The 16337-nt window shown below is 39.6% G+C and overlaps 2 protein-coding genes across 2 annotated transcripts; both read left to right on the forward strand.

Annotated features, from left to right (window-relative positions):
- The first annotated feature begins 375 nt into the window (after positions 1-375).
- Positions 376-9609, forward strand: lrrc8c (leucine rich repeat containing 8 VRAC subunit C). Its single transcript, XM_006790468.3, has 3 exons — positions 376-510; positions 4210-4352; positions 6444-9609. The coding sequence occupies exons 2-3, from the start codon at positions 4215-4217 to the stop codon at positions 8688-8690; spliced, it is 2385 nt and encodes a 794-aa protein (XP_006790531.1). The 5' UTR covers positions 376-510; positions 4210-4214; the 3' UTR covers positions 8691-9609.
- A 676-nt stretch (positions 9610-10285) lies between these two features.
- Positions 10286-16058, forward strand: lrrc8db (leucine rich repeat containing 8 VRAC subunit Db). The gene is made up of 2 exons (XM_006790467.3): positions 10286-10708; positions 11801-16058. Exon 2 carries the CDS (start codon positions 11803-11805, stop codon positions 14356-14358), a length of 2556 nt encoding a protein of 851 aa, XP_006790530.1. The 5' UTR covers positions 10286-10708; positions 11801-11802; the 3' UTR covers positions 14359-16058.
- The last annotated feature ends 279 nt before the right edge of the window (positions 16059-16337 follow it).

A 16337-nucleotide genomic window follows, 5' to 3' on the forward strand; every position in this document is an offset into this window, starting at 1 on the left:
ATTAAATTTGGCATATTTGCTCTTTCTTGAACAGTTTAATGTTGTTGCTGTAAACACACTTTGTTTAAATGTGCTCTGCAATGTAACAAACATCCAACAAAAGATTGATCAAATCAGTTGAGTAAAGAAAAAAAAAAATAAAACTTGACTGTTTGAGACCGATACTCTGGGAGTTTACTGATGAGTTTTAATAAAAGAATTTTACTTTTCAGCTGTATTGAAAGTCAAATAAATGCATACATTTTTAATAAGCCTTAATGTTAGTACTATTGTCATCAATATTAGCAGCCAGCTGCAGTTTCCATGCATTACAAACGTCTGCTGGGGTTTCCTGAGAAGTCCACGCCCCTGTGGCTCACAGTACACATGCCTGCATGCTCTGGCAGAGGATCTAGGAAGGTTGGCGGTCAGAGGCAGGAGAAAAGGCGGCCACGCACATCATGATCGGAGACTTCATCGCTTGAAAACCGACAACTCAGATCTTCGAGTCCAGCTCCCATCTCAGAGAAGGTAAATATTTACCTTTAACATTGTCAGTGATGTTGAACCGACGCGATAGACGGATTTTCACTGTCCAAACGCGCAGCGGAGCTGCAATAACGCAGTTATATTCGGCGGAGCGCCTCTCAAACTACAAGTTATCCCGATTACCGTTACCTTACGTCCTGGTTATATAAATAGGGTCTGAATATGCTACAGAGTAATCTGCGTACAGGAAAGTGGACAGCGCCGCTGTAAGAGAGCACCGCTGAATCTCCACTAAAAACGTTTTAAGGTCGAACTGTAGCTCCCAACAGGATGAGTTATGGATGATTTGTGCGACTGCAAGATGAATCACAGTTCTTCCTACTGTGTGAGCACTTTTCTCGGCGCTTCCGTTTTACATTAAAGTCTAAAGACTTGAAAGTAGCTCCTTAGAAAAGAGAAATCCAGTCCCGCAGTGCGGGCGGGTTCCCCCCCCCCCCCCATGTCCTTAATGAGACAGGACTTTTTGTATGCCTGGGGCTGGGTGTGTTCCAAACATGTCTGTTTTTGGATATCTGGGATTCAGACAAGTTTCCTGTCAGGAAGGGACAAGGATATGGCCTGGTCAGTTCAATTCAATGGCTGACTCATCCAGTACCAAGACAGTATTTTTCCTTTACCTAACACAGTGTAGGCTTCACAGAAGCCCTTTCAACCCTCCCCCCACCCCATAAAAGTATGGAGGCCCTCAGGGTCTAGAAGAAAAACCCCAGAACACCATAAAATTCAGTGCTTATGTAAAATAATTTATTAAGAAATTCGTTACATCAAATCACATGTTTTCAAATGATCATCAAATTACTTGTTTTCAGCTGAGTTGAATTTACTTAGCCTCGTAAATACATTTGTTTAGGCCAAACTTTTTCTTTTAGGACAGCAGTGAAATTCATCCCTGAAATTCATATTATAAAATTAGGGATGTGCTGCTGGTTTTACACACATTCTGTTTGTTGTTTGCGGGGAATGATGTCATTGTATTTCTGCACACACACATGCAGGTCCATCAGGGGTCTGTTCTTGGTCGATAACTCTTTAACTTTTACATACTCCCAGTTGGTGCTTTCATAAAGAATCCTAATATATTATATCATACTTACACAGATGATACACAGTTGTACATGGTTTACTTTGATGATCTAACCTCTCTTCACAAATTAATGAGCTGAACTGATGACATTAATTGTTGGACGTCTCGAAACTTTTTAGAACTGAACACAGACCAGACGGTAATATTTGTTGGTGGTCCAAAAAAGTCAGACAGAAAATGTGTTCATATTTATCATCCCTTGCTCTGAAATACAGTGAGCAAGTCAGGAATCTGTTATGGTGAATGGTCTTAGTTTTGACAGTCACTAGAACTGCTTTCTATCACTTTAAAAATATAGCTCAAAAGTCAGAAATTTCTTATCTCAAACTGACTCTGAGAAACTTGTCCGTGCATTCGTATCAAGCACATTAGACTATTCTAACACTCTGTTTGCTGGATTGTTTAGTATCCCGGAACCAGAGACCTTACACGTAAACAGAAATTTAATAAGTTGCAGTCTTCAAAGATGGCAATAAAACAGCAATAAGATGGAATCAGTCTGCTACCAGATTGCAGTCCAGCCAGAACACCATGGATCTGAAACAGGAATTCTAAAACTCCTCCACAAATAGCGACATAGTATAAATGACAGTTTCATATTACGCTGACTCTAGAAGCTACTTACATGCAGTACTTGAGTAAATTTAGCATCTATTAAATTGTCAACATCATAAACTTTTTTATGAGTAGAAATGTGGCCAAACCAGAGTTAAAAATGTAGCTGCTAGAATTCTTTAAAGACTAATAAAAAAAAATGCAATAAACAAAATTCCATTGAGATGGATATCTCAAAACGCTGAAACTTACACTTAATTGCATTGTTATTTGGAGCTAAGTGAGAAAAAAATAATTTTTGCTGTGTGACCTAACCGACCCTTTAAAGTCTGCCACGGTTTCGTATAAACATCTCCCGAAGAGCTTCTCTCACTCCTTCCTGTTGTTATGATTGTGAAATGGAAGAATCGATAAAGACACTCCAGGTGAAAAAACTTAATTGAACTATGAAAAACATGACGTCTCTAAAAGCTTCAGTCTTTTAGCAACATGTTCAAGAATACCTTACGGCTAAACTTATTAATAATGCAAGACAAGGTTTTATTGACCGTAGCTATTTACCGCTGTGGAGCTGTATATGATCAAATGTTGCACTTTATAATCTGACGACTATTAAGATCGTTCAGTCATTTTCCGGTTGTAGAGACATGCTATGTACTATATAGTTCACACTGGAATGTTTTACTACAAAAATCCGTGTGGAGCGTGTTTGTCACACGCCTCTTCAGTTTAAATGACAGTGTAGCCAAGCTACTGCCAGACAGACACTGGAAACAGGATCCTGCAGCTGCAGTACTTTAAAGAAGGTGATCACATAATGACAGTGTGAGGGACTCTGCTCTTTTTCATGCTACTGGTTTTAACAAAATTAATCTTTAAATAGCCTGTAAAGAGATTAATAGCTCCAACAACTTGCTGTTGTGTATACAAGCTAAGTGCTGTGATTGGTTATGATCAGTTTTGTTAGTCATCGTGTTGCCAGGTGTGAACCGACTCTGCAAAACCAGTGGGCTTTTGGGCTGTGAAATTCATGTCTAAACACTTGTCAAAATGAGTAATTTTTATAGTCCAATGTATAGAATGGCTCTTAATAAATTACATTTGAGATGGTCATTTGTACAATGTCAGATTTCCACTTGAGATGAGGTTTGGGCAAAGAGAGAAAGTTCAGGGCTCAAAACTAGTCTATCTGGATTGTGGGAAGTAGGAAAATACAGAGTTTTGATTGTGAAATTCTGGACCAATACCATACCAGTATGGCCAATAGTTAACACTGGAAGCACAAAAGAAACTCATCTATATCCAGATACTTTTATTTAGTGGTTAATCTTCTTTTAGTGAATGCAGATTGATTAAATTTGTAATTTTACTTCATCATTTTTGTATTTAGCTAATGTGAAGTGTTAACATTGTTAATTGAAATGTTAGTCAAAGTATAATGACTGTGAAGGAAGCCTCCACACCCAGTTATGTGACCACAAATCCATGACATTTAATGTTTCAGTCCCTTGATGTGGACCAAGTTTGTAGATTGCCTTGATTACCCCACAACGTTGGGCTGCAGTCCACATATTGTGTCCTTTAACAGTTTCTCCACCCTACTTTATGATGACATGAATGCCCAGGCCTGTGGGCATGGTCCTGGAATATTGTTGAAAGCTTTGATATTTCAAGGCTAAAAAGAAAACAATGGAAAAATGGCTTGATATTTGGTAAAAATGTTTGGGGGCTTGAATGGAACCTCAGAAATGAACATTTTTGGCAGCTTTGAAAGGAAAGTAACTGCTTTGACTGATAAGCAAAAAGCAGAATACTCAAAAGCCAAATTAAAATGGTTAGCCAAACATTAACGATGTGACAGAGTTCAAACAACAACAACAAAAGGGATGTAAGATGCTGGTGGTGAGTCACTGGTGGTGAGTGGCTTTAAAAAGAAATGCCCTGTGAATTTAATAATGTCATTGTTTTCTCTGAGGCTAATACATTTCCCAATTGTGCTCTCTAAGAGTTATGTGGTGTTCTTTTCCATTGTTTTGTAACAGGCACCATGATTCCTGTGATGGAATTCCGGCAGTTTTCTGAACAGCAGACAGCGTTCAGAGTCCTGAAGCCGTGGTGGGATGTGTTCACTGACTATCTGTCTGTAATGATGCTCATGATTGGCGTCTTTGGATGTACTCTTCAGGTCAGTAAGACTGACTCACCGTGATGTATTTACTTAAAGAAAGAGACTAATGGAAGTGTAGCTAATACACAGTAACCCACAAGTTTGGATTCAAACATTCTGTTTATGTTATAAGAGAAGTTTTTCTACGTTTTTTCATTAAATCTAACAATAATTAGACTCAGAGAAAGTCTATACACTCCCAGATGGCAACATTACTGCTTTGCTTTCTGCTTTGGAACCAGCTCAAAAAAGCACTAATTATGTGCTTTTACAACCCAGCCTCTGTAAAGCAAGGGAGGCATTCAGCCCATCAGGAGTGTACCAGTGGAAACTTTAACCGCCCAGCCACTTTTAGTAAACAGAAGACTCCTAACTCCTGTGAGGCTCTACTTGACTTCACTCTCTGTGTGAAATAGGGACTTTTTTTGAATGTTGTACAACTCTTTAGTGTAAATCCTGGAAATGATACCAAAACAGTTTAAGAAAAATGTTAACAGGAAATTTATCAGGCTAGAAGCTGCCATTGTTTCCCATTCTCACCATTACAGTGTTTGGACGTGATCTGATTGGTTGTAAATTGAGTGAACAATTCTTTTTGTAGCCAAGTTTAGTTTATAAGTCAGTTATGTAAACGTATTACGCTGCCTGACACAGAAATCCCGTCACTTGCTGTATAGTTTGAGTTTTTAAAATTCTGCAGATCAATCAGTCAGTCTTCAGAGACTTTCACTGACTTGACTTTGCATTGCTGTCTGTGATATCTGCAGCGCAACTGCATTGCTTACTATGGTGATAATGTCATTTTGTGTCCTCACTTCTCACTTAAATGGGTCGAGAATCTGAGTTTTAAACAGGTAAACAGAGTCCACATAACATCTCCTCCTATGAGCCCCATTTCCTGTCATTAGCATCTCAGAGTCAAGCAGCTGTTTTTCATTACATTACAAGTAAACACCTAAGGCATTTGTTTTTTTACTGATGCCATTTGGTGGATAGCGCTCAGTGTGTTTACATGCAATCAGGTTACGTAAAGCACCCAAGTAAAGTTAATGAGAGAATGCTTTATATGCACTGTAATAATGTGGTAACTTTTTGTGGCTTACTGAAATCCATGCACGGCTCTCTCTTAGTGAAAATGCACAAAGTAACAAGGATAACACATATGTCGACTCTTTTTCTGGAGAAGCAGTGTTTATCCATGCGAACATTCAGACCTTAACAGCCAGCAAAACATGGAAGATGCAGGGTAGCATTTTGTTATTTCACGTGATATGGGACATTCAGTTTGAGGAAAAGATCTATGATACTGAAGGCTTATCAGATCTGGAAAGCTATCACAGTGACCATTATGCTCTAAACTACTTAACTGCGTAATGTCTCCTGGGTTGAGGCAGTGCATGTTCTAATTCAACACATATTCCCTGCAAAGAAAATACTGTAATACTTGCATCAGGACAAACATATGAGGTTGTCTTAGGATCATATGTCCTTGAGTTGAGGGTTGGCACCACTATTTTATTTCTTGCATAAAATATTTTAACTTTTGAGAAATGTTTTCTTGCTCAGGCATTAAAACTACCGAGTTTAGGTTTGCATAGGTTATAAAAGATCATGGTTTAGGTTACAACAGACCCAATAGGCAGTTTGACAACTGTAGCCACCCTATGATTAATCCTCCATTTCCGGGGTTACCAGTTTTGGCCCTATGGCTGGTTTGCTGAAACCTGCAAGGATATAAATGTCAAAATGTGCTGATTATAAATGTTCTTGTAAATTACGTTCGGGAAAGCAAATTACCCTTGAAACGTAACTGAGAAACAATTTAGCACTTTAAGCCACAAAGGCTTGTTGCTCATTGATTGTACCTGACGGTTGATTGCTAGGGGACATTCTAGTGTTCTAATGGTATTTATCACACGTCAATCAGCAGTGTCCTTTGCTTTCATTGGTAGTTCCTTCAAAGGCTCACCTTTAAGTTAACAAAAGCTTAACTGTGGACCCTTTATTGCATGAAATCTGAAAAACACTCATTTTTGTGTCTGATTGAGCCTTATTATGCATTTCGTCTTTCTAATATATATATATATATTTTTTTTTATTTCATTTTAGGTAATGCACGATAAAATTATATGCCTTCCTCAGAGAATATCATTGCCTTCAGACAACAGCAGTGAAGTAGGATTGAAGTCACCATTACATCTGCAGTCCAACACCTCAACTGTACCAACAGGCCTGAAGACCAATCTAGATCTTCAACAGTACAGTTTCGTCAACCAAATGTGCTATGAGAATGCCTTGCATTGGTATGCCAAATACTTTCCCTATTTGGTGCTCATGCACACTTTAGTTTTCATGGTGTGTAGCAACTTCTGGTTCAAATTCCCTGGCTCAAGCTCTAAAATAGAGCATTTTATCTCTATGCTTGGCAAGTGCTTCGACTCTCCCTGGACCACACGAGCTTTGTCGGAAGTGTCTGGAGAAAATCCAGAAGAACAGGATCATAAAACGGGCACCGCTTCTAGGTCTAACATTCCTATGTCTCCGGGGGAAGGCAGCCTCGAGAAGACGCAGTCCCTCCGTTCTATTGCCGAAAAGATTGTTGTTGACCAGCCATCAGCAAGTGTTCTTGATAAAAAGGAGGGTGAACAAGCTAAAGCTCTGTTCGAAAAGGTGAAGAAGTTCCGTTTGCATGTTGAGGAAGGAGATATCCTTTACCTCATGTATGTTTGCCAGACTGTATTCAAGGTGTTTAAATTCCTTGTGATCATTGCTTATAACAGCGCTCTAGTAAATAACGTAAATAACACAGTGCGTTGCAACGGTATCGAGGCAATCCAGAACATGACAGGCTACAAAGTCTTTGAATGTAATCACACCATGGCTCATCTCTTTTCTAAGTTGTCTTGCTGTTACCTGTTCTTGGTGTCTGTCTATGGATTAACAAGCCTCTACACCTCCTACTGGCTGTTTTACCGCTCACTGAAAGAATACTCATTCGAGTATGTGCGACAGGAAACGGGCATCAGTGACATCCCAGATGTCAAGAATGACTTTGCTTTCATGCTTCACATGATTGATCAGTATGACCCACTGTATTCCAAACGATTTGCAGTTTTTCTCTCCGAAGTCAGTGAGAACAAACTGAAACAGCTCAGTCTTAACCATGAGTGGACTGCAGAGAAACTGCGTCAGAGACTCCAGACCAACTCCAACAACAAACTTGAACTACAGCTGTTCATGTTCTCTGGTTTACCCGACACTGTCTTTGAACTGACAGAGCTGCAATCACTCAAGCTGGAACTAATCAACAATGTCACCATCCCTGCCTCAATCTCACAGCTGCAAGATCTTCAGGAGCTGTCTCTTCACCAGTGCTCTTTAAAGTTGCACACAACTGCTACTTCCTTCCTCAAAGAGAACCTGAAAGTGCTTCGTGTGAAGTTCGATGATAACAGAGAACTTCCAAACTGGATGTATGGCCTGCGAAATTTAGAGGAGCTCTATCTTATTGGGTCCCTCAGCTCTGATGCCTCCAAGAATATAATTCTTGAGTCTCTGCGGGAAATGAAGTGTCTCAAAATACTCTCCCTTAAGAGCAGCTTAACCAAAATACCCCAGTCGATTGTGGATGTTTCCAGCCATCTGCAGCAATTCTATTTGCACAACGATGGCACTAAGCTAGTAATGCTCAACAACCTGAAAAAGATGACCAATCTAATAGAGCTGGAGCTAGTGCGCTGTGATCTGGAGCGCATTCCGCATGCAGTCTTTAGCCTAACAAGTCTGCAAAAGCTTGACCTGAAAGAGAATAACCTTCGTTCGATAGAGGAAATTGTCAGCTTCCAGCATCTGCGGAAGCTCACTTGCCTCAAACTCTGGTACAACAGCATCATGTACATCCCAGAGCATATCAAAAAACTCGGCAGCTTAGAGCACCTCTACTTCAGCCACAACAAGATTGAGATATTGCCCTCACACCTGTTCTTGTGCAACAAGCTGCGCTACCTGGACCTATCCAACAATGACATCCGTTTCATTCCTCCAGAAATCGGAGTTCTTCAGAGCCTGCAGTACCTTTCTGTCTCTTGTAACAAAATTGAAAATCTACCAGATGAACTGTTCTTTTGCAAAAAGCTGAAAACGCTAAAGCTTGGCAAGAACTCGCTGTCCAAACTCTCGCCAAAAATATCCTATCTAGCTCTTCTGACCTACCTGGGGCTCAAAGGCAACCACTTTGAGTTCCTGCCACAGGAGCTTGCTTTCTGTCGCGCTTTGAAGCGCAGTGGCCTTATAGTTGAGGAGACACTGTTTGAAACTCTGCCTTCAGATGTCAGGGATCAAATGAAGGCTGAGTGAGATGCCTTACTGTAGCCGTAGTGCCTGCTGTTTGTTCTGTCTATCAATTCAGAGCATTTGTTTAATATGAAGTCATTGTTATATTTAAGCATTATAAACATGCTAGAGATATCTTTTTGTTCTTTTGTTTTATTAACTGAAGGAAAATGACATATTCATCTATCGTCACATTGAGTGTGGCTGCTGCAGGGACACTTTATACGGCTACTACTCAATCTTAAAGAGAGAGTTCCGCGTTATGAGAAAGTGTTCCTTTTCTTTCTAAAAGTTTTAAGAAAAGTTTTATTTTAGTCTCACATCTGTCTATTAATCAGTAGTCACTGATATAGCCAGGTCAGCTCTTTCTCCCTGAAATCTCTGATAAAAATAACTCTCTGCTGCCTCTAGCTTTATATGCATAAAGTGATATTGATTTTTCTCTTTTATCTGTGGAGAGGGAAGAAGCTTATTTCCCATATTGTTAAAGCCTTTCTGCAAAGCCTATTTCCAGTCACTGCGTCATGACTGAATGTAAATCTTCACATTCATGACCACACATTTATGTGTAAGCCAGTAGCCTTAGGCTGTACTGTATATATTTAGATCTAAGAGACTGTTACTTCACATGGATCACAGGAAAATAGGAAAGTACTTATGAAATATACATAGAATCTAGAAACTTAGAATGAAACTAGAATTAAACAGTTCTCTATTGTAGGAAGCTGTCATTTTAAAGTGCATTAAAAGCCTGAAGGATGATGTCACACTGGTCTTTGTCTTTGTCTCTAAGTGTGAGCAAAAAATATGCAGCGTAAGAAATATGCATTTTCATGAACAGTATTTTTATGTCATTGACCAATAAAATTTGAGTTTTTAAAAAAATGTCATTTGGAATTTCTAAATGTCAGAATATTGCAAATAAAATGCAAAACAATTTTGATTCTATTGGTTTACTGACCAGTGATGCAAAATCTAAAGCGACTAAAAGAGGAAACAGCACAAAGGACAATGTCCTGTATTCAACTGTGTTGTTGGATGAAACATCACCTGCTGGCTGTTGAGGATTAATAACTGTAAAGAAGATTATTATTGAAAGTGCACAGGGCCTCGGATAAAAAAAATATGTAGTTGGTATGAAGTGTCTACAAAATAATTTCGATGGTTATCTGGGAAAAACATTCAAGCTCAATAAGATTTTTTATTTTTTAAAGTAATGTTATTTGATTCAGCAACTATGAAAATGCTTTGCATCTACAAAAAAGGAAAATGAAAGAAATCTTCTCTCACAGTTATCACTTGGCATTTAGTAATTACAAGCTCGTGAAATCTTTTACCCATAAATTGTAAGCTGTAATTACAAGATGTGGTCACATGTTTCTTTCCTTTTGGTGAATACAATGTGCCTTTGTAAACAAAGGGGGCTCGGTTGCAGCTGTCAGTAAAGATTTTTTTATTAATTAAAAGATGTAATAAAAAAGGGCTCGCATGTTCCCGTTTGAAAGTGAAGGCTGACAATTGAGTGTTCCCTTGCACTTTTCTGGTAAACCAGTTTTAAATGTGGCGTTTGCACTTTTGCCACGGTCCCTAACTTCAGTGGGTCATCCTGCACTTTGCTGTCAACTGAAACAAGGGCTTCAAAACGCTCTGTGCCGTCATATCAGATCCTGATGTGGAACAGAAAACATGCGCAATATTAGGGAAGATTTCACCTGCGCATAAAAAATGCACAGTTCCGCGGACCTGGTGCAAAGTCCTGAGGTGGTCCGGCCCCGGTGAACGAGCATATCAAACAAACGGTGTTCACCTCCAGCAGCTGGTGCTGCGTGCCGGGCTGTTTCGCCCAGTCAGAGGCAGAGGACCCGACCATCTGAAGCCGAGTAGGGGTAGTCAGATAAGCTGCTTACAGCTCTGCCGGCAGGCCCACGGTTGAACTCGTGCGAAGAATGGACGGATTCATCTCATCAGGGAAACATGGCAAGTGAGAAGAGGCGTTGTTCGGTACTGCTGGCATCCGCAAAACCGGATCAGACTCCCTGAAGGTGAGTATGTGGCTGTTTTGAGTGTAAATCATCTAAGGTCTTTAAATGTAGCCGCAGTGCGTTGGCTCAATAACGTTAGCAGGCTGTATGGCGTAATGAAATTTAGTGGAGCTGGACAGAGAATTAAACCTGCACGGAGTGTACTGTTTTAATGTGAAGGTGATTTTCTGCAGCCGAAGATTTTTTTGTGCTGCGTTTAAAGGCGTCACGTACATCCCCCACCCCTTGTTTTGAGTGCATGGATGCGTCTTGCTGCTGGAGCCGGTCTCAGCCTGCTCTGCAGCCCCATGGAAAACAGTGACCTTCATGCTTTACACGCAACAGATTTATTCGCAGGGGTAAACGATTACATTTAGTTTTTTTTCTTTCTTTAAATAGCAACACCGAAGCAGCTGTTTGTGTACCACGTGTTTTCAGTGCTCAAACAGTATTCAGCATGTTGAGCCTCTCTAGAGCCACTATGACAGTGTCACGGAGTAAAGTGCAGAGAAAATCAGGCACAGAAAAGAGACGCAATAAATGCTTAGGATTTACAGCTGCTCTGCAGACAGCACCGTTTGTTTTGCACACTGACATCTCATATCATGTGCCGGCTCCTCTCTAAAGCTACAATCCCAAGAGGCTGTCTTCTCTGAGTCTGTTCCTGTTCTCATGTTCCTGAGAAATGTAGCTGTAGCTGAAATTTGAGACAGGGATACTAGCTGTGCATTTTTTCACTAAACCCCTAATGGATCCAGCTTTACGAGAATAAATGTGATTGCAGTGGAGTCAATTTCATGTAAGTGAACAAAAGACAGGATTAACGGTTAGAAGGTTGCACTTGGACCAGTTAAATTGCAATTGTCCATTACAGCGTGACATCTACAACATGTCACCTCCCCAATTTCTTAAATTTTTTAAGTCAGGGAACGCTTTTACAGAGTACCATTGGGATGAGGATATCTGTAAACAGCTTACAAGGTAGATCTAAGACTCCTTCATGTGTGGGTTTATTATGGACCGAGACATTATGTGAAAACAATTCAGTATAAAAACATCAACTGTTATATAATCCTATGCACATTTTCTTACTAAAGTTGTTTTCTGTTGCAGGAATGTTCACGCTCACAGAAGTAGCCTCCCTGAATGACATTCAGCCAACTTACAGAATACTGAAGCCATGGTGGGATGTCTTCATGGATTATCTTGGTATTGTCATGTTGATGTTGGCCATATTTTCTGGAACGATGCAGTTAACTAAGGACCAAGTGGTTTGTCTTCCCATTCTGGAGCAAACTCCAGAGGGGTCCGGGGGTTTCTTGGAACCTGAAGCACCAGAGCCAACCAATGGCTTTTGGAACAAAGAGAGTGCCATTGGGGAGCAAGCTGCTCCTCTCATGGCTAAAAGGCCTCCCGATAGCGTCACGCCTACCATTCACTTCACACAGCCAGCTACCATCGGACAGCCCTATCCTACAGGCGTCAGGACCAAGCTGGATTTTCAGCAGTATGTTTTTGTCAACCAGATGTGCTACCATGTCGCCCTACCTTGGTATTCAAAATATTTCCCATACCTTGCCCTAATTCACACTATTGTGTTGATGGTCAGTAGCAACTTCTGGTTCAAATACCCCAAAACAAGCTCAAAAATAGAACATTTTGTTTCCATACTGGGAAAGTGTTTTGAATCACCTTGGACTACCAAAGCTCTGTCTGAGACTGCGTGCGAGGATTCGTCAGAGAACAAGCAGAGGCTGGCCGGGGCCTCCTCTCTCCTGAAACATTTGTCCACAAGTAGCGAGGAGGGGAGTCCGAACCAGTCCGCTCCGGTGCTGACTAAATCTGGGGTTACCTTTTCTGCTGAAAAGCTTGTGAGTGAAATTCCCTCCATGACTATACTGGACAAGAAAGATGGCGAGCAAGCGAAGGCCCTGTTTGAGAAAGTTCGGAAATTCCGTGCTCATGTGGAAGACAGTGATTTGATTTATAGACTCTATGCCATACAGACAGTTATCAAAACTGTGAAATTTATTCTGATCCTGTGCTACACAATGACGTTTGTTGCTTATATAGATTTTGACCATGTGTGTGAGCCTGAAATAAAGCATTTGACTGGATATACCAAGTTCCATTGTACACATAACATGGCATTTATGTTAAACAAGCTCCTTGTTAGTTATATTGCTCTCATATGCGTTTATGGCGTGATCTGCATATACACACTGTTCTGGCTTTTTCGGCGACCACTCAAAGAGTATTCCTTTGAAAAGGTCAGAGAGGAGAGCAGCTTCAGTGACATTCCTGACGTTAAAAATGACTTTGCTTTCCTCCTCCACATGGTTGATCAATACGACCAGCTGTATTCAAAGCGTTTTGGGGTTTTTCTCTCTGAGGTGAGTGAGAATAAACTTCGCGAAATCAGCCTGAACCATGAATGGACCTTTGACAAGTTACGCCAGCATGTAACGCGCAATCCTCAAGATAAGTTGGAACTTCATCTTTTCATGCTATCTGGAGTTCCGGATGCTGTGTTTGATCTCACTGACTTGGAAATTCTGAAACTAGAATTAATCCCAGAAGCCAAAATAACAGCGAAGATCTCACAAATGATAAACCTCCAGGACCTGCACTTCTACCACTGTCCTGCCAAAGTTGAGCAGACAGCTTTCATTTTCCTTCGTGATCACCTCCGATGCCTTCATGTCAAATTCACAGATGTTGCAGAGATTCCTAGCTGGGTATACATGTTGAAAAATTTAAGGGAACTCTATTTGGTGGGTAACCTGAACTCTGAAAACAACAAACTGATTGGACTTGAGTCTCTGCGAGATCTCAGGCACCTAAAGATTCTGCACCTCAAAAGCAACCTCACAAAGATCCCTACAAACATAACAGATCTGTCACCACATCTGTTAAAGTTGGTTATTCATAATGATGGTACAAAGCTCTTAGTGCTGAACAGTTTGAAGAAAATGATGAACCTTGCAGAACTGGAACTGCATAACTGTGAACTGGAACGAATCCCTCACGCCATCTTCAGTTTGAACAACCTTCAGGAACTTGATCTCAAATCCAACAACATTCGCACCATTGAAGAGGTCATCAGCTTTCAGCACCTGAAAAGACTAACGTGTCTCAAACTTTGGCACAATAAGATCATTACTATTCCACTATCAATCAGCCATGTTAAAAACCTGGAGTCACTCTATCTCTCACACAACAAGCTGGAATCTCTGCCTTCACCATTATTCACACTTCTCAAGTTGCGGCACCTTGATGTTAGCCATAATTCTATAGTGGTAATCCCACCAGAGGTGGGCTTTCTCCAAAACCTCCTATACTTTGCCATTACCGGTAACAAAGTTGAGGCACTTCCCAAGCAACTGTTCAAATGCACCAAACTAAGGACTTTATGCTTTGGCCACAACTGTATCTCCTCTATTCCAGAGAAAATTGGCCAACTTTCTCAGCTCACACATCTGGAATTGAAGGGAAACTGTCTGGATCGTCTCCCAGCTCAGCTCGGTCAGTGTTCCCTCCTTCGCAGGAGCTGCCTGATTGTGGAGGATCATCTCTTTGACTCACTTCCAATTGAAGTAAAAGAGAGCATCAATCAGGAAACCAGTGTTTCTTTTGCTAATGGATGTAAATGTTTAAGTGATGGACGGTAGTTACATCCTATATGACATCAAATGTCGGCCATTTTCTCTCAAGTCTTTGTTTTTTAAGTGCATTATTGCTAGAAAACAGCTAGTGCACATGTTGGGCTTTTAGGGTTATACACAGTAAACATAGCAAATACAGGGTTGGTACCACTGGAAATGCCATGGCTTGTGTCTTGTCTTGATTTTTTTCCCTTTTCCTTTTATTTTTAGTTACTGTAAATGCATAGCAGCACCTCAAACACCTTATACTTCTTAACCATAGTATTCACAAACATCTATAGTAGATTAATGGGAAACTATATATTATTGAAAGTGTACCCCTTTTACTGCTGTGACTTAATTTTTTTTTTTTTTTTTTCAGATTAACTTTATTATGAGTATTTTGTGTAAAGAGTGAGATTAAAAGGATTGATGCCTGCATGTACCTCCAGCCAGATCTGACAATGAAGTATAAAGCTGCAACCTGGAGATGATTAGCTTAGCTTAGCTTAGCTTAGCTTAGCAAAAAGATTGGAAAAATGGGGAAACAGCTACAATCTGTGAACTGACCATGAAATTAAATTCATGCATATTTAAAGTTAAATAAGTAGCATACAGTATTCAGCTTGTTTGTTGAACAAAATCAAGTGGTTTCTCTGTATTTTTAGTCTTTAACGTTGAGCTCAGCTAACTGTAGCTCCATATTTAGCATGAATACATTCTATCAATCTTTTCATGTAACTCTCACAAAAAAAGTATTCTTTCTCAAAAATGGCAGCACTTTAATCAGATAACGTTAGTTTCTTTGTTTTTGTGTGTGCCTTATTTATTTTCTGTTGTTTTTGCTGTTTTCCCTTTTAACAAACATTTTACATTTAATACTTAAAGTTAACAGAAGCATCTCTTTCCAGAAGCAATGTTGTCATTTTCCTGGATAATAAACAGAGCTCACTGGTTTTACTGTTTTTATCAAGCACTTTATCTCTACTTCCAAATCGAATCTGTACGAGAGATAACAGGGTGCCGTTTATGGGAAGTGGCATCGCTTTTTGGATTTTTTTTTAATGCATTTCAGTTACAATTACAGAGATGTGCTTAAAACTACAAAACCAAATCTATCATGGAGACTGTAAATGAGGATGTGATTTGAATCCTTTAAAAATCTTAACTTCATCTATATTGTTATTATAAACATTTCAAAACTGTTAGTGTCAGGAACCTCACTTCTCATGCACAACAAGCTGAGTCTTTACCTTCACTGTTATTCACCCTCCTCATGTACTACCACTAACCAATAAACCACAATTAACTGTATATTCTCATTAAGCGTATTCCACCTTCTTTAGGCTTATCATGCATTTTGAAGATGTACACCTATATGTTGAAATTTCCGTTAACCTCTTTTGCTACTGCTTCAGTCTTTAATTATCTTTTTTTTTCTTTTTTTAATGAATAGACACCATATTCCTTTCAGCCAAATCACAAAGATGCTTTGTTTAATTATTGTTTTTACTTTAGCTGTTATGTCTAGTTATGTTGTACTGTTCTGATCAGTATATTTCTCATGTACTTTTTGTGTACTTACATTGTGTTTTCTGTGTTTTTCTGCACAGCACTTTGTAAACCTGTTTCTAAAATGCGCTATGTTACATAATAAAGGCATGCTATACAGTTATTATTGCTATTATGAAATGCTAGAAATTATAATAAAATTGCACTGCAATACTTTTATGCACAAACATGTGAAATTATTCTGTATATTTGTGTTGTGAAAGCCTTGATGTCTCATATCTCACTGTTCTTTTTGTTTGTTTGTTTGTTTGTTTGTTTGTTTTTTAAACACATTTTATTTGCTTAGCCAGAACAGGTTTTTCTCCTCATCCAGCAGTAAGAAAACTGCTGACATGTTGTTTTATCAGACACCTGCACACACCTGGGCTACATGAAAAAATGCAACAGTCACTTTTTACCTGACAGCCTTCTGCTTTTTTCTGTTAAGTTTCTGT

The sequence above is a fragment of the Neolamprologus brichardi genome, chromosome 23 (genome assembly GCF_056152115.1).
Source record: "Neolamprologus brichardi isolate AB-2024 chromosome 23, ASM5615211v1, whole genome shotgun sequence".
Taxonomy (NCBI): Eukaryota; Metazoa; Chordata; class Actinopteri; order Cichliformes; family Cichlidae; genus Neolamprologus; species Neolamprologus brichardi.

What these genes read in the sequence shown, in the direction of transcription:
- lrrc8db (XM_006790467.3), top strand. Translation starts at nt 11,803, where the DNA reads ATGTTCACGCTCACAGAAGTAGCCTCCCTGAATGACATTCAGCCAACT.
- lrrc8c (XM_006790468.3), top strand. Translation starts at nt 4,215, where the DNA reads ATGATTCCTGTGATGGAATTCCGGCAGTTTTCTGAACAGCAGACAGCG. An exon ending in TCTTTGGATGTACTCTTCAG is followed by an intron (nt 4,353 to 6,443) that starts GTCAGTAAGACT and finishes ATTTCATTTTAG; the next exon opens with GTAATGCACGATAAAATTAT.